Here is a 17,530-nt window from a genome sequence, read left to right as displayed (position 1 = left end):
TTTCCTTTCTGTGTTTTGCTTTTTACTTATCATATGCGCAAAATCCGATAGTGCTGTAACTGGAGTAATAAAGGATTCCGTGAAGCAGATGACCTTTATTTCAAAGTTATAAAAATCCCACCCTGGCTCCTTTTGTAGGGGGAACAACATATCTTTTTTTAAAACATTGTGTTTTACCCTGAAGTTCTGCACATTACCAGTGTCTCTAATTCATACGGACAGAACTAGTGAAGACATAATAACGGGAAAATAAAAATCAAACCAAGACATGTCTTTCTTGAAAAAGTACAGGGTACAAACCTTAGTTCCCTGAGTTAGTCATAAAACATCCCTATGGAGGAGACGGCTATTAGCAATTATCATCATCATAATCATCATCCTGTATCGTGTTAGATAGACAATACTTAAATCTGCCGTGCAAGCATTAATGTGGAATCAAAGAGATCAAACTTTTCTTGTGCGATCTAGCAAGACAGCCAGCAATAAGAGGTATATTTTAATATTTATATGTTAAATACAAATTAAAGCTGTCTGTGTGTGTGTGTGTGTGTGTGTGTGTCATACTGACAGGTACATTTGCACAGTCAAATGAGATCCATACCAATATTTGATACAGCTCTTGTATCGGATCTCGTTAGATTATGCATGTGTACTTACTGAAGGGAAAATTCCTACACAGAAAAAAAAATGTATCATGCAGATGAGAAGCCTGTGTGAGCAAGAACACAATCATTCCATTATTTGAAAAAAAAAAAAAAAATGTGAAAAATCATCCAAGTTAGAAGTTCTACTTAGTTACTTTGCAGCTCATTCAAGATTATAGCGATACACAATATATTATCAATACAAAACACCAATGCCCATTCTTCATACATGAAGATGACATCTTTCATCTTTCACCCACCACTGTTTGAAAACGTGACGCCTCGGGTCACCAAAAGTCCTGCCGACTCAGCACTCTCAGGTGGGAGTCTCCCTCGGTGACATTTCAGTATCCTGAACAGTCACAGTCCTCACCTCAGACTAGGGATAGCTGCCTTTTGTCTCAGCACCATTTAGTGTCTGTATCCAGAAGTGCAGTGCACACCTGGTCCATGTATGTGCGCATGCGAACTTATTGGGAGCCCTTGTCAATCAACCAGGAAATGTCTCCAGTCCTGCATCAAACAGCCAACAGAGACAGGCACATAATGTAGTCGCGTTGGCCATGTCATGAAACATCCCCCGAAATCAAGTGACGACTGTTATGACGTGATGTATCAGTTGCCTTTTAAGCTTTGTCCTTTATGTCATATAGGCTTGATGTCTAAACAGTTTATAAGCTTGGGTTACTCGGTGACGCGTCAGCACGTCAAACCTTCTTCGAGTGAGGACGCAAACTCTCTTCCTGTCCAGTTCTCGGTTGTTACTTCGTTGATAAAAACGTTTTACCCTCCGACGTCTGTCACGTCTGCGTGTGGGTCCGAATCCCAATCCTCACGCTACAATAACTCGATTACTTGCCAAGAAGATCCTCCAGTTTTTGTGAGTGCATTATTAGAAATGAAAGACACGATACTATCGTTAACTTGCAAAAAAAAAAAAAAAAAAAAAAAATCACTATAGTATAAAATTGAAATTCAGAGAATTTTAGATTTGTGTAGTTTGGAAAACGACAAATTCAACAACCTCTCTGGAATAAAATGAATGGATTACGTTTAATCTAAAATATCAAGTAGACCCTGCCCTAAGTGACTCCTCTCCGCGGTAACTACTACACATATTAGAATGAATTCATTTGACATTACCTTTCAACAGTCTCCAGCGCTTGGATTTTTAAAAAATAATTTCTTTTTAAACCATACATCTTAATAGTATCCTAGACAATAATTGTAATAACCGTAATTGTGTGTGTGTGTTTTTTTTTTTTTTTTTTCAAATACTATAATTGCTGTGACTACCGTAGCTCCTTTGCGGAACAATAAGTCAACTCCAGTCCCCCGCATTGGTCATGTGATGAAAGTCACAAGCTTGTTGTGTTCTCTTTCACATTCGTCTTGTTTCCTTTGAAAAGCTCGAGAACTGTACAGAACATAAAGACTATTGTAATCACGACCAGGTTTAAATCCTGGATAGCGACTTACTCCACGTCTCGTTTCTTAATCGTCTTTCCGGATCCTAAGACCTCAGCCACTCGGGACACAATGGGGTCGTAGTTCATGCTGGCCACTGCAACCACCTCCTCGCCCCTGCGAATGACCCAGCCCGGGTCAAAGAAACAATCTTAACACGCCATTCACTTCAAATCTATACAACAAGAAATATACTTATTGAAAATATCATTCATTTTCTCTTAATTCATTCCGAGAATACTACAGGGGAACACGTTTAGAGAAATCCTAAATAAATGGGGTAAATCAAAATCGACACTTGCCTCGTGTAAAATGCGACAAATCTCAGTTCATCCAGATCACCTTGAATGATGACATCATCAAATCCGTCCCCATAACCTTGGCAAAAAGACACTGAATAAGCACGGCCTTTCTTGGAAATTGTGCGCACGCGCTTTACAGCTAGGCCCGCGTGAGTCCTGCGCAATGCACATACCTGCATAGCGTATGGTCTTCCCAAACATGGCTGACCAAAAGTAAGGCACTGTTTTCGCCTCAGTGACTCTGCCCGCCATGTTGAGAGCGGCCACTCTTCCTGTCGCGAGCAAGTAAAAAAAAAAAAAAAGAATTTTAAAGCATTACTTGGCTCATCAACTAAATCACCAACGCCAGGTTCAAACACTCGCGACACACTCACCGTGCACGTGAGCCATTTGCCAGTGAGGGATGTTAACCTTCTTATTGTTGCGTGGCGGGAAAGGAAAGGTCACCACGTCCCCCCCAGCGAAGACCCCGTCCACATTTGTCTGCATCATCTCGGGAGACGGCGGCAAACGAGATGTCACTTTTTGATTTTTCAAATAACATCTTCAAAATCGCATTCAGAATGGACTGAAAAGAAAAAAAAAAAAAATCCTACGCAGAGAGGAATCTGTGTCACCCATGCCCTAATTCTTATTGGTGCATTTATGGAGTTAAAATCATGAACCCCCCCCCCCCAAAAAAAAATTAAAAATGATGATTTACTCACCCAACAGTTCACAAACAGTCTTTTGCAAATACGAAAACCTCACTCACAATTTTGCATTTTCTTTTGCGCATAAGAAATGTGTGCAGAAAGAAACAAACCTGGACCAAGAACTCAGCCATGTAGCAGGCTGATGTACACAGACCGTTTCAAGTGTCGCAAAATACCTTGTTGACAGTGATGAAGCCCTTGGAGTCCACGTGAATGCCGCTCTGTTTCAAGAAGCTTGTTGCGGGAACACAGCCTGCGGGCGGGAGGATTCCGGTAGTGAGCACACTAACATGCAGGTGGAACGTTTCCCATTTTCAACATGTCACTTTTGTCAAGTCTAGAAGAACAGCATTTGTCCAAATAGTGGGAAAGAGACTAACTTTTCACCCTGAAACTACTGTTTGTTATACCGTATGAATCTAAAGGAGAAAAAAAAAGTTTGCTCGGCTGCCGCTGGCTTTAGAAAGCGCCGAGTGGTGTGTCAGCGCAGTCATTCTTAACATCGTCAATATGAGATCTAAAATGGCGACAGATGGGCTGCTCACTGGAATATCTCACAATAAAAAGTAACCAGAATTGTGACTGGCTCACCTGCTCCAACGACACAGACGTCCGCCCGCAGGACTTTGCCACTCTTCAGCACCACCTCCTTCAGCTGAAGGAACGAAACAAACAGGTTTCAACCACATGTTTTGTTGTTTTCATGTTGTCAATTTGCAGAACTGACAAGCGAGGACTTTTTTGGGACCCGCAATAAATGCGCAAAACCTAAAAAAAAGTAATTATTTGAACAATTTGCTCCAAAAATAAATCAGTAAAGTCATAGAACATGGCCTCCAATATTAAACTTTTTAATATTAAAAATAAATATTTCAAAATACATATGCACTTACTTTTTGGTTATAGAAGACTGCTGCCTATATAAGAACAACAACAATAGATACTAGATAGTGCTACTCCTAAAAAAAAAAAAAATGTAATGAGAGAACTCTTTTGTGTTACAGTCCACTACCACTGGGATCCAGCAGATGGCGCTGCAGCTACAGAACTGCAGTGGAGCGATATGGCCTTAAACGCCATGTTTTTCTCTTTTCGAGGCGGTCAGCCAAATTCAACATTGTTCGGCGCTCTACTAAGCCCTGCTCCGGTGCCGATAACGACACTGCTGCTGTGCGACAATTGTTACGATGCGTTTATGTGTGACTAGTGCAACTGAGCATGATGCTGTGTCTCTCACTTTGTGAATACCTGTCCATGATGGCCAATCATCTCCGACACCTCGTTCAGCATGTAGAATTTCACCCTGTTGGCTTCAAAGAGCTACAGGAAGAATCAACACAGACGTGACAAAGAAATGAAGGCAGACTCTGTATGTGCGATTGCAGGCTGTTTTCAGTTGCTCACGCGTAAACCTGTACCTTCATTATGGCTTTCCCCACTTTCTCACCGAGGGCTTTTTTAAATGGGACAGACTCAACCCCGATGATAGAAACAGAGTGGGCCTTGTCCGTCAGAGCTGCGGCCACCTCCATACCTGCACACGGGAGACAAATTCAAACTCCACATGCGTGAAAATAAATAACATAACCCAAAGTGACAGACAACAATTTTCAAATCAACATTCCCGACTCAATTTCTTACCAACAAAAGACGTTCCCACAATCACAGCGTTCTTGTTGTTGGCCAGCCTCGCTATGCTGTTAGCGTCCTCAGGCGTCCGCAGGTGAAACACATTCCTGACATCCCCACCCTTGTAGTTGAGAGGTTTGGGTCTTTAAAAACAGACAATGAAAAACACGTGATTATTTTTAGGCAGTACAAATAAAAGATAGGAGGGATTTTTTTTTTTTTCCCCTAACTTGTTTCCTGTAGCGATAAAGAGTTTTCTGTATTCCATCCTCAAGCCTTCTTCAAAGGTGACAGAGCGCGTCTTCACATCTATCGCCACAACCTACAGACAATACAAGCGGCAGCTTTGAGAAGTACAGAAACTGTCGCGACATCATCTAAATTGAACGCACTGGCGGAGCTTGGATTTTTTTTCCTTGGGGGTGGGCCATGGCCAGGCCAAGGATAACTCAGGGGGTCAGAAAAAAAAATCGGAAAAATACCAAAAGTCAATTATCTGGTCTTGGACCTGAGGGGTCCAAGCATATTTCGGGGGGGGGGGGGGCAGTGCCCCTTTAGCTCCGTCAGTGATTGAACGGCCAAAGAGCAAAATGACAATTAAAATTATATTTCATTTGTGTGTATTGCCATTGTTTAATGACCTAAAATCGATTCCTATCATGCATTCTAGTGATTTGCTGATCATTTTGATTGATTGTACTTGCTGCTTTTTAGGATTGCAGGAGAGTCTCATTCTTGCGGCATGATTTATTTGACTCAACTTTGATCTGCGTGTTGGCTAATGAGCAATGTTAGCTCGCAAACATTAGCCTTGCCATCGTGTAAGCCAGACTTACCCATAATAACTAACGAATATTTGATGTTTTGACTTGACTGGATGAACATAAATGAATTTGTCCTACCACAACGTGCTTCTTTGGGTTGGGTTGAGTATGAGTTTTTCAAGCGAATATTTTGTTCACTTTAGATTGTGAACGTGTCGCTGGCACAGATGAACAAGGATTATATTATTTGTCGTGATTGATTGATTCACATGATTTTTGACAAATTAAGCGAAAATTGCTTGTGAATGACAATTGCGAAACAGCTTAATCTCTGATTGCGAGTTCACCGCCTCTCACCTCTTTTTCCGTCAGCAGTTCAATGTCGTGATCCTGGAGGAAGTCGGTGGAACGCAACCTCAGCTGTTCCGCCGTGCTGTCTAGGGACTGAGGGTTAGTACGTTAGTGCTGAATGTATCTTATCAAATAAAAAGAGTTTGTCAAAGGAAGACCCTCCCTCCCATAATTACAGAGTCCAACAAAAGCAATCTGGGAATGTTATCAAAGCCATCGTGTCTATAGTTGTAACTACTATTATTCTTAAAAAAAAAACTAAAAAAACAAGAAAAACAAGAATTATTTAAAAAAAAAAAAAAAAAAAAAAAGCAGTGCGCAATCTCTGGGGTCTCTCTTGAGCAACTCGTTCTGTATTTGACTCCAGTGGGGGTCTGTGTACAAACCTTACTCAGTTTAGGCCTGTCATACGGAGGATGTCTGTCCATGGTGCATATGACGATGCGGTCAGTGAAGCCCTCTTGCCTCAGCGTCTCCGCACACACTAGACCTGCTGGACCTGCACACGCGTGCGACCACCACTCCCGTGAATTGCTCGGACTGCGATACCTGGATCAATTGCGCGTGATATGTTGCGGAAATGTCATTTATTTCACTAGTTCCATTTTTGAAAAGGCGTCATCCTGGACTGGGGTCACGATCGCGTTGTTTTGAATCATTTTGATGATTGTGGCTTGCAGCTCATGAAAATCAAATGAATTAGGCAACATTTGTCCTTCTGAGAAATACGCTTAATGAACGTGTAAGTTACACTCTTTGAATTGATTTACTGAAAGATTTTTTTTTTTTTTAAATCTTTGTATTCAAGTTTAATGAGATGCACCTGTACGTACACTGTGTGCCTATTGCACTTCTCTGATGCCACACATATGACCCCTAGTGGCTGTGAGTAGTACAAGGGTGACATTTGATGGGATGCTTTATAAATAGTGGATTCTCTTAAAGCGCAAGTCGAGCCAAACATATTTTTTTCAAGAATATGTTCCCAGCAGACCCACTAGTTGAAACACGGCATTCTGATTCATTTTGCGTTTGTGGAATATAAGTTAAGCAGCAAAATGCACTCGTTTTTAGCCATCTCTCGGGGCGGCCATTTTGTCACTTCTGTCAATAAAAAACACGGCTCAGATTTAGAAAACAGGTCAACCGTGATCGGTCGTCGTGAGCAGCTGTGATGTCATTTTCAGTCGACAGAAGACAAAATGGCCGCAATATTTATCAGAATGCCCTGTTTCTACTAGTGGGCTTGCATAGAACATATTCTTGGAAAAAAAAAATGTTTACGTTGACTTCCTGTTTAAGTGGGAACATCCATGAGGTTGCACACTTTGGAACGTAAACAAAAAATATGAAACGTGAGTTTGAGCCGCCGTCACAGCTGACGTCAAAGTGAGACATCAGCGCGTCTCACGAGATCTCTGTCCAGCAAGCACCAAACTAACTCTGCGTGGTTTACTTTTATTTTTGGTCACTTTTTACAAAAGAAAGAGCAGCCTTGACAAGAGACGAAAATGACATCCTGTACACGTGAAATATATTGTGATGCGAAATAGGAAAGCACGATCCACTGACCTGACCCAATAATTAAAACGTTAGTGACGCCTGTGCCGGAGTTGATGACTGCCGAACATCTTGCCATGGCCTTTGACCGTTTCTGCAACTGAAGAGCCTGGAAAAGTTTTGAAGCTCTCCATCAGTTTGTTTGCTCATACTGAATGACTTCCTGCTTTTTTTTTTAATCCGCTGGTTTACCTGCTTGTTTGCTCGAATGATGACCTTGTCCTTTTCAACTCTGACCTGAAGCAAACAAGCATGCCTCGTAAGCCTTGTGTACACACATGCTCCGAGAACGCAGGGAACGTGTTAAGAGATGCGTCTGGCTGCGAAGGCCACCTGGAAGGTCGGCAGGCTGTCCAGGCCGGGGAAGTCTTCGATGTCGCCCGTTGCGATGTTGAAACAGGCGCCGTGCCACGGGCAGCGCACGTGTCCTTTGGACAGCACACCTTGACGCAAACAACGCATTTTTTCCTTTATGCTCAAAAGAGTGGAAGTCACGTCATCTCGGGAGCGCCATTGAACGCTATTCACCTTTGACGAGCGGTGCGCCATAATGCGGACACTTGTGGCCCATTGCCGAGAACTCGCCGTGTTCTTTGATCAACAACGCTCTGCCGCTTCCCAAGTCAACCTCTCGCATCCTGGAACGGGATATTCATATATTGACCTCAGTTATTCTGTATTCCCTAACATGACAATTCAAACTCCCAAACACAACAAGTTTGGGCTGCTGTTTGAATTTCAAATTCAAAATTAAGATTTCCTTTGCTCACTGTCCATTTTCCAGATCTTTGACATGACAGACGGAAGCCTCCACATAGTCCCGCGATTTGTGGTAAGCCCGGAGCAAGGTGGAGTCGTCGTCCGAGCTGTGTCCGAGGGCCCCGTTTGGTCTGCAGTCTGCGAAGGGACTCGCCTTGCCATTAGGTGAAAGGCCGTCCGCCTCTTTTTCGTTTTCCAGGAGGGAGAGCTCCACTTTGACTTCAACTGCACAACACAGACATTGTCAGTTCAGCAAACGGAAACTGGAGAGCGTGACGGACCGGGTCGCAGCGCACTGGAGTCACTTTTTTGTCTTCTCTCGTTAGAGGAGCGTCTTTCAATGGAGGGCAAATGAAGTCTGACAGCTCCGCGAGTGGAACAAATGAAAGCAGGAAAAAGGTGAGTGGACGCATTTAAAGGGCAAACTCGCCTACTTTCTTTGCTTTTCTTTTAGTTAGCTGTCATTATGAATTTCCGAATGCTGTATTTGAAAAATGGGTCATTTCCATTCATTCTTCATCAATCACTATGATTATAATTGCCATCAGTCATTCGAACTGTTTTGTATCAAAATCCTTAAAAGGGAAGTCAAGCCAAACATATTTTTTTCAAGAATATGTTCTATGCAAGCCCACTAGTTGAAACAGCGCATTCTTATTAGTTTTGCGTTTGTGGAATACGTGTTAATCCACTCGTTTTTAGCCATCTCCGGGGGCGGCCATTTTGTCACTTCTGTCGACTGAAAATGACGTCACAACTGCTCACAAAGACCAATCACGGCTGACCTGTTTTCTGAATCTGAGCCACGATTGGTCGTTACAGTTGTGATGTCATTTTCAGTCGACAGAAGACAAAATGGCCGCCCCCGGGGATGGCTAAAAACGAGTGGATTAACACTTAATCCACAAACGAAAAAATTAATAAGAATGCCATGTTTCAACTAGCAGGCCTGCTGGGAACATATTTCTTGAAAAAATATGTTTGGGTAGATTTCCCCCCCCTTTAAGTCATTTATTATTGATACTCTTGATGCTCAAAAATCACATGAATGGATGTGTTTAAACATGTGCAGTGTGTTTTCTTCCCTTTTAAAAGGCAAAGGGTAAAAAAAAATCTTTAAACATAAGCATGCTGTAATACTTAAAACAGCACAGTTAAGAGAACATTTTCAATTTACCTGCGTAAAAGATGTAGAATTTAAAATGCTTTTAATTTCTCCTGATGTGCGACTGTTCAGCTTCACTACACATGAAAATATGGTCGTGGTTCTATTTTTTTTTCAAAGGGCAGCAGGCTGTATCTGTTTGGATGGAAAATGTGCTGATTGGCCAGGTCCTACAAAGTAATCTGGCTGGAATTTTCTCCCGCTGAGTAAGTCTTAATTAAAACTAATGGAAAATCGTGCGGGTAATTGGCGGAGAAAAGGGGGAAAAAAAAAAAAGAACACTTTCCATGAGGCTGACGGACACACAGTACCTTGCTTAAGTGAGACATCAGGACACAATGAAAGATTTGATCTGTTTGTATTTCTAATATCTAATTGTCATAGTTTCACACTCACACATATACACCCCCCCCCACACACACACACACAAATGCAAATTACTTTAATTTCTTTATTTTTTTTGTTGTCCTTTGACTTAAATTCATTCTTTGTGTTACAAATATGGTTGTATCTCATACAGTAAAATGTTTATATTGATATTTGATCAGATTAGGTCAAACTAAGGTTGTTTGTTTGTTTATTCCTGCACTGTTTTGTCAATAATGACTTTTTTTCCCCCCCATTCACCTCCTAATTAGAATGCATAACACATTTACGTGGTGTTTAAAGCGGAAGTCAACGCAAACATTTTTTTTTTTTCAAGAATATGTTCCCACCAGACCCACTAGTTGAAACAGGGCATTCTGGTAAATATTGCGTTTGTGGAATAAGTGTTAATCCACTCGCCTTTAGCCATCTCTGGGGGCGGCCATTTTGTCACTTCTGTCGACTGAAAATGACATCACAACTGCTCACAAGGACCAATCACGGCTGACCCGTTTTCTGAATCTGAGCCGTGATTGGTCCATGTGAGCAGGGTGCCGTCATTTTCAGTCGACAGAAGACAAAATGGCCGCCCCCAGAGATGGCTAAAAACGAGTGGATTAACACTTATTCCACAAACGCAATATTTACCAGAATGCCCTGTTTCAACTAGTGGGCCTGCTGGGAACATATTGTTGAAAAAACATGTTTGGGTTGACTTCCGCTTTAAAGCAAAAGCTAGACGGTACACTGTGCTATTGCTACTATTAGCTACAATGATGCACGCTCATCTTCCAATCAGGCCAGAAATACAAGCACTCGAATGGCTAAACACACACTGTCATATTTTTCATATTCATGTTACAGTATACGTAATCCTCTTGAGTAAGATGCCACAGTAGCATTAAAATTCCTCCTCCGTGAAACACTACACTGCGAGCAGAGTAGGTTGCATGGACATAAAAGGGTGCACATAACCCCATATGAGGTGGGTTGGTTTCCTTCAAAATGATCCGAAATGGAAAGAATGCCTCCCTGCCAGCCACAAAAATAGACTGACTTCATTTATGAGATAAATACTCAACACATTTACAACATGAGCTCTTAACTAACTGCAAAAAAGGGGCAACGAAATCAGCTCCGTTTGGCAACGATCACTGTTCATCCAATGTCATCAATGATCAAGATCAAGTCCGAAATCATTCATTATGAAACGGACTGTAACTATTTTCCCTTTCTGTAAACTCCCGAGAAAACTGAGGTGTCGGTCACCTGGTTTGGGTTTGGAGAAGCATCCTCCCATGGTGGGCTCGGGATTGACGGAGATCAAGGGAGAGGGAGGGAGGGGGAGGGGGGGGGGAGAGAGACGAGGGGAGGCTGCTTTGGGTCAGGCCGTCGATCCTCTCGATGACTTGGTCGCAGCGATGTCACGGAAGTGAAGCTAGGAGAACCTGCGGGTCCACAATGGACATTGTCAGTCCCGCCACATATTCTGCACGGACACCGAGAGAGCGTCGCATCAACGCCATGCACAGCCAAACGTGTCTTTGCACCTTTTCGACAAGAAAACGATTGCTTCCCAGTCCGACACAAAGCTTTGGAAGTTGGTACTTTCTTTTATTTGGTTGTGATATATTTTGTCAACTGCGATTGGCTTAGGAAAAACTTCAACCTTAAAAACCAGATGGCTTTTCATTGGTCGTATTTTGTCCTTCGTAGCTATGTGGCGCAGCTGTCATCCGCTGTCCACTTTTGTACAATTGACTTGTATTTGTTGTGCCATATTTCTGCACCATTCGATTTACGTTAAAACGTGACGGCGACATATATGACAGCGTGACGCCGCATTCTTGCACCTCTGCGAAAGCATTTAAAGCGGAAGTCAACCCAAACATATTTTTTTTCGCCGTGCCGCCTGTATATATTGTGTTTTATGATAATACTTAGCTATTCGGTACGTCGAATTTCACATTCACAGTATCTGTGGCTAAAAAGCAAAGCGTGAGGAGTCTCTGTCACTGAAATTCACGAGCGCAGTCAATAAATGAGGCTACCATATCAAATACAAATCCTCAGCGGCCAGGTACATCCACTTCTTCTTTGACAATCGCGCCATGTTTTATGTGCTTCATCAAAAAGATAATCCTGTATGTGGCGCCTCAAAATATTGTTTCCCGATAAGAACACCAGGGGTCAGTTTTTCCATTGCAGCGAGATCGTGTGTGCGATGGCCAGCCGCCAGGTATGTGGCCGAAAAATCGCCAACTGTAATTTGTTTGCAATTGTCCATTTCAGGCCGTGTTCGCTCGTAACGAGATCCGTCAAAAATCAGTTTCCAACAAACAACGTGAAGTCTTATGTCATATTTGAGCTCTTGATGGGGACAACGGGCCTCATGTGTCCCTTAGTGGGAAAATTCCAGTTTTACCAAGAATAGAAAATTGTCAAGTCACTTTTTACAATAGCGCAATTGCCAATCAGCAAGGGTCGAAAAGGCAACGCGTAATCAATTCGATGCAGTCTAAGAACGATGGCTTTAATCTAATTGAGTATACCTATTAAGTCGATACAGTTGTAAATCACAGATACAAGATTTACTGCCGGAGAACGTGCACTGCCTATCTTTGAAAACATTGGTGAATTCAGTGTAAAATTGCTGCAGTCATTAAAAGACATCTGTCACGAGTAAGTAACTTTGCAAAGTTGATCTCCAGTGACTCGGTCTCAGCAGCAGAGAGGCCAGTCACAGTGGGGATCTTTCCACTTCTCATTTGGGACTCTGCGGCGCACGCATCCATTCAGCTCCGCGCACTTTTTTTTTTTTTTTTTTTCCCCCCTTCCCTGAAGTTCAAGAACTTTTAAGATGTGCGCAGAATAGCAAGTAGCTCTTTTGGTTTTTTACTTCACAAGGGGTAACTCACTAAATGGACGGCCCCGCGTTGTACGACGCAACGTGCCACCCCGCACATGTTCCAAGGCGGCCTGAGCTCGGTGGGGGCGGGGTCACTGTATGCACGCGGGGCTCAAATGCCAGAGCTGCTAGAGATGGGAGCGCAATTTGGCAACAAAGCAGGGGAGATTTTGAAACTCGTGGGGCCCCTCGCTTTTCTTTCATGTGCACTGTGACAAGAAAGTTAATAGGTGTCGGAGCGCGGTTAATGTTCAACAGTTCCCCTATGCAATATGCATGAACAAAGGTAACCGTGTGTGGAGGAGTAATGTTGTCAATTAGCAGGATTGCTTCCTTTTCTTTTCAAATCTTTTCCATGGTGATGGTTATTTATTTACTTCAAGCCAAAGTCAACGCAAACCTTTTTTTTTTTTTTTTTTTCCCCCCCGAGAATATATTCCCAGCAGGGCGGCACGGTGTTCGACTGGTTAGCGCGTCCGCCTCGCAGTTCGGAGGTCGTGGGTTCGATCCCGGCTCCGGCCTCCCTGTGTGGAGTTTGCATGCTCTCCCCGTGCCTGCGTGGGTTTTCTCCAGGGTACTCCGGTTTCCTCCCACATTCCAAAAACATGCATGGTAAGTTGATTGGACTGTCTAAATTGCCCCTAAGTGTGATTGTGAGTGCGGATGTTTGTCTCTGTGTGCCCTGCGATTGGCTGGCAACCAATTCAGGGCGTCCCCCGCCTACTGCCCGAAGACAGCCGGGATAGGCTCCAGCACGCCCTGCGACCCTTGTGAGGAGAAGCGGTATCGATAATGGATGGAAGGACAATATATACATACTGTGCGTACCAATTGGTGTGGCTTGGCAGCTCTCACTTGGTACCCGGAAATGGAAATTTTGCTGTGAAAGATCATTTGATACAACATGGTATTTTTGATTGGCCGACACGTCTGCGACTTTGCGATGCTGTTCACCTACATTCAGATTTTTAATCATAGCTAAAATTATTTGCAGACGGTGGGAGTATTTGGGCGGGCTTTAGGTGCTCCCCTTATAGTCAAGGTCCATCAGCAAACACGAATCATCTTAGCAGCTATCAACCAACTAAAACTGTATGTCCACCAACATTCAACTTGTTTTGAACCTGATTTGCCCTGTAATTGGCTGGCAACTAGTCCAGGGTATACGCTGCCTCTTGCCCAAAGGCTCAAAGGTCACCTGTGACCCGAATGAAAGCAAGCAGTGTTGAAAGTAGACGGACGGATGAATCGGACTCATTTGAACTTCTTTGACTTTTCTTTTTTTTTTTGTCCTTGGTTAGAATTTTTACAACGCTCCGAAACCAGAAACCTCTCTGCGGTAAGAGCAAATCAACAACTGGAAATCCCCCAAATCATTCTTGCTTTTACATTTTGCCGCAGTAATGACTCTTCATACCAAATGCACTTGTTGCGACTTCTAATGAAAAACAAACCATCCGGGTGTTCCGGAGAGCCCGAGATATTTTGCTCCAAAGTAAAGTAGGTTAAGCAGATTTGTTCGTCACAACATATGACGCAAATGGCCGCAACTGGCTGTTGGTTGTGCCCCGTCCCCAAGCAATGCTAATAATCCAGTCTGCAAAGAAGCTGTCACTTTCACTCATTTCCCTACAAATGTGAGACCGCTTACAGGAATGTCGCGGCAGAATTAGCAGCTTGGTCGCCCCATCCATAACCTGACTGCGACCAAGAATAACAGGAATGTTGAGCACCACGAAGCTGAGCGGAACGTCCGTACCTTCGAACAGGACTACAACATTTGGTTTGTAAACATGACAAAACACATTATTGCTATGTTTAAACACCACTAAGGGAAAGTTGGGCGCATTGGGCTCCTGGGTGAAATTTCAGGATGAACCTGAAATGTAGCACCTTCCATCATGGTCTCATGATGTCAAAACATTGAAATAGCAAACAGAAACATACAATAACAAAGTGAAACAGGAAATATATTGGTCGATCCACGGATCAAACACGTTTACAGGCAACAGAAAGAGACGCTAAATGAAAAGAGCTGTTGAAATGACTCGTCCTAAACAGTTAAAATACTCGTGCTTGTCTGGTATGGTATTGGTCCCCAGGCTCACCCAGTGACTGGGCCCTGTGAGCTCTTTGCAATCCAACCACATACGAAATACTCGACCAGGCCTGTTTCCCTCAATTTACATATCCTATTGGCTCGTGAAATACGAGATAAGCTGCTGGAATCATCCCCCGATTGCCGTAATCACCTGTTGAGCAAAAGTGGCCTCTCGCCACGCTGTCAGAGGTCACTTGCTTTGTTTATTCAAAGGTTTAACATGACAGGCAGTGGAATGTCAAGTTAAGTAAAGTAACATTGGAACACCAGCCGGGACACCGCTCACGTTAGGTTAGCTAGCGCTAGCTTCAATGCTAACGTTACTGGTCACAATTGCGTGTAGTGCTTACGCAAAAAAAAGTGAAAATGATCAGACTGTGTCTTTATCTTAAGACAGGCAAGTTGTGTGAGTGTTCAGCATGCTTATTCAACTTGTCTTCGCCTTTCCTTTTTCTCTAGAAAGTGGATATTCGTCTGTTGCTGGATTAATTCGGAATGAATTCAGTGAATACTCCAGAGACTGAAGTCTAAAACTGTATTTCCTCAAATGGGGCCTCCCCTCTTAAAGCCATATATCATCCACTTCAAAATATTAACCTCACACTTCAAATAGATGCTAAATGTATTTTCCTCGCAGGGGGGGAAAAAAATGTTACGATGACATCTTTCTACATGTCAAGTGTCATGGTAGACATCTTTACCACAGCACCTGTACAGCCGACTGTAAAGCTTAAGATTTCTTGGGAAATTAAAGGGAAACCACTGGACAAATCCAGAGCAAAACCTGCGGAACTAAATTTAACAATGGACACGGAAAAATGGCTAATGCTAATGTCCACTGACAAGAGAGCGCCCCTCGGTGGAGGGAGGAAAACGAAAGTAAGCGAGAAGTTGGAAAGAAAGCTTTTGGAGTGGATTTATTCACCACGTGAGAAGTTGTTAAAAAAAAATTTTAAAATGAGGGAGCTCTCCAATTCACAATTTGGAGGATGTACCAAATTAGCTTATTTTCAACAATTTACAAACTCTCTGTGTCGTAGTGGAAAAGTAAAATGTGACATTTTAAGCCTCCATCCTACCCTCATACAGCTATTTTAAGTCAACCAAAACATATTTTTTTCAAGAATATGTTCCCAGCAGGCTGACTAGTTGAAACAGGGCATTCTGACAAATATTGCGTTTGTGGAATAAGTGTTAATCCACTCGTTTTCAGCCATCTCTGGTGGCGGCCATTTTCTCTTCTGTCGACTGAAAATGACGTCACTACTGCTCACAATGACCAATCACGGCTCAGATTCAGAAAACAGGTCAGCGGTGATTGGTTGTTGTGAGCAGTTGTGATGTCATTTTCAGTCAACAGAAGATAAAATGGCCGCCCCCGGAGATGGCTAAAAATGAGTGCATTTTGCTGCTTAATTTATATTCCACAAACGCAATATTTACCAACGAGTGGGCCTGCTGGTAACATATTCTTGTAAAAATATGTTTGGGTTGACTTCCGCTTTAAAGTGAAAGTGAGTGAAAGTTGAATGAACTCAAAATTTCCAAGCAACAACCTTGCATAAAATGTTTAGTTGGGCAATTCGACAAAATATATATTTTTTTGCTGTTGTAAAAAAAAAAAAGAAGGATTTCCTGCCTTTGACAACAAAGAAGTAAGAGTTCACAGGACTAATTGTTCCTTGAATTGTCCCCCAACTTAGAAAATATAAGTACAAACAACTCAGCAAATTGTTTTGGAAAAAAATCAACTTGCTTGTTTGTTGTGCTAACGAACATTGTTGCCATGTGGGTAATTTATATTTTGCAGTTGTTCCAACTTAAATGACTGTTTTAGCTCCCAAAAACTAAGTCATTTTCTAACAGTATTAATAGACCAGCGGACGTCTATATACGTTTTTTTTTTTTTTTTTATAGCAGCTGTCAAATCCAAAAGAAGTTCTCCAGCACTGTAAAGAGTTACTAGTGTTACATTGCTCTCTGAAGCAGCCACTCTCCTGTACTTAAATGTGCCCATTTCACATCCTCCTGTAACATAATTAGATGATCAAAAGGTGTCAAGCAGAGCTTACCAAAGAGAGCCGTGGTCATGGAGCAGGTGCAGTGCAGAGAACATATTTGCACCAGTCCCAACAATCCACTTCCTCTGTGGGACTGCTTTTTCTCCACTGGAGTATTCCCAGTCCGTGTGTTCCTCCTTGCTCCCTCTTGATGCGGCACAAGCTCTGGAGTGCGTGTGCGTGCGTGTGCGTGCGTGTGCGCGCGCGCGTGCACGCCCCTTCCAGCAGCAGCAGACTGAGCCGACCGGTCGTGGGAGTTGCTCTCTTTCGCTGGCCGAGCCTGCAAATGCAGCACAAAGGGACCTTTGCCAGTTTCTTAGCTGTATGCAATATTGATGGAGTTGCTGAGGGGATGCTAACACAGCATGAATTCGCTGCGTGCTCACCCCACCCCACCCCCGCCACCCCCAACACCCCTCCCATTCCTAAACACACACACATTCTCTCTCTGCTAGCTTGGTCAGCGCGGACCCTCTCAGCCTCGCCTTCAGATGGTAAAGACTTGCTCTGCCTGTTAAAATGAACAAATATCTTCTCAAAGAACTGCTTATGTGTTCAATTATTACACTTAGCGAAACATGTATGCATACTGAACACCAGCATGCTTTCCAACACCAGGGATCTACTTTTTATGGCGGAAAGACTTCTTTAAAAAAAAAAAAAAAAAAAATCACGGATGTGGATATTTCGTTATCGTTTCCGCAAAGCTCCTCAGAGGCGAGGACACTGTTGTGTGCGCGGGAGAAATGGTTGACACCG

At 43.0% G+C, this 17,530-nt stretch overlaps 1 protein-coding gene across 1 annotated transcript; it reads right to left on the bottom strand.

Moving 5' to 3' along the window:
* Positions 1-80: 80 nt before the first annotated feature.
* On the bottom strand, positions 81-17,126 carry aifm3 (AIF family member 3). The gene is made up of 20 exons (XM_086029973.1): positions 16,784-17,126; positions 10,972-11,150; positions 8,183-8,396; positions 7,941-8,050; positions 7,746-7,855; positions 7,605-7,649; positions 7,425-7,521; positions 6,239-6,351; positions 5,859-5,945; positions 4,968-5,059; positions 4,750-4,880; positions 4,527-4,642; positions 4,357-4,428; positions 3,700-3,763; positions 3,285-3,361; positions 2,788-2,905; positions 2,587-2,685; positions 2,414-2,489; positions 2,124-2,228; positions 81-1,157 (listed from the first exon to the last, which is right to left on the bottom strand). The coding sequence occupies exons 2-20, from the start codon at positions 11,000-11,002 to the stop codon at positions 1,115-1,117; spliced, it is 1,800 nt and encodes a 599-aa protein (XP_085886099.1). The 5' UTR covers positions 11,003-11,150; positions 16,784-17,126; the 3' UTR covers positions 81-1,114.
* Between the last annotated feature and the right edge of the window lie 404 nt (positions 17,127-17,530).

This window comes from Filicampus tigris, chromosome 5, assembly GCF_054856515.1.
Source record: "Filicampus tigris isolate MCC_2025a chromosome 5, RoL_Ftig_1.0, whole genome shotgun sequence".
In the NCBI taxonomy this organism is placed as follows: domain Eukaryota; kingdom Metazoa; phylum Chordata; class Actinopteri; order Syngnathiformes; family Syngnathidae; genus Filicampus; species Filicampus tigris.
This window is presented reverse-complemented; position numbering and strand designations above follow the sequence as displayed.

Excerpts from the sequence above, each read along its gene's own strand:
- aifm3 (XM_086029973.1), bottom strand. The coding sequence starts at position 11,002 with ATGGGAGGATGCTTCTCCAAACCCAAACCAG. Across the intron at positions 6,352-7,424 it reads CGTTTTAATTATTGGGTCAG|GTCCAGCAGGTCTAGTGTGT; the intron begins GTCAGTGGATCG and ends ACGCGTGTGCAG. Across the intron at positions 4,429-4,526 it reads TGGGGAAAGCCATAATGAAG|CTCTTTGAAGCCAACAGGGT; the intron begins GTACAGGTTTAC and ends TTCTTCCTGTAG.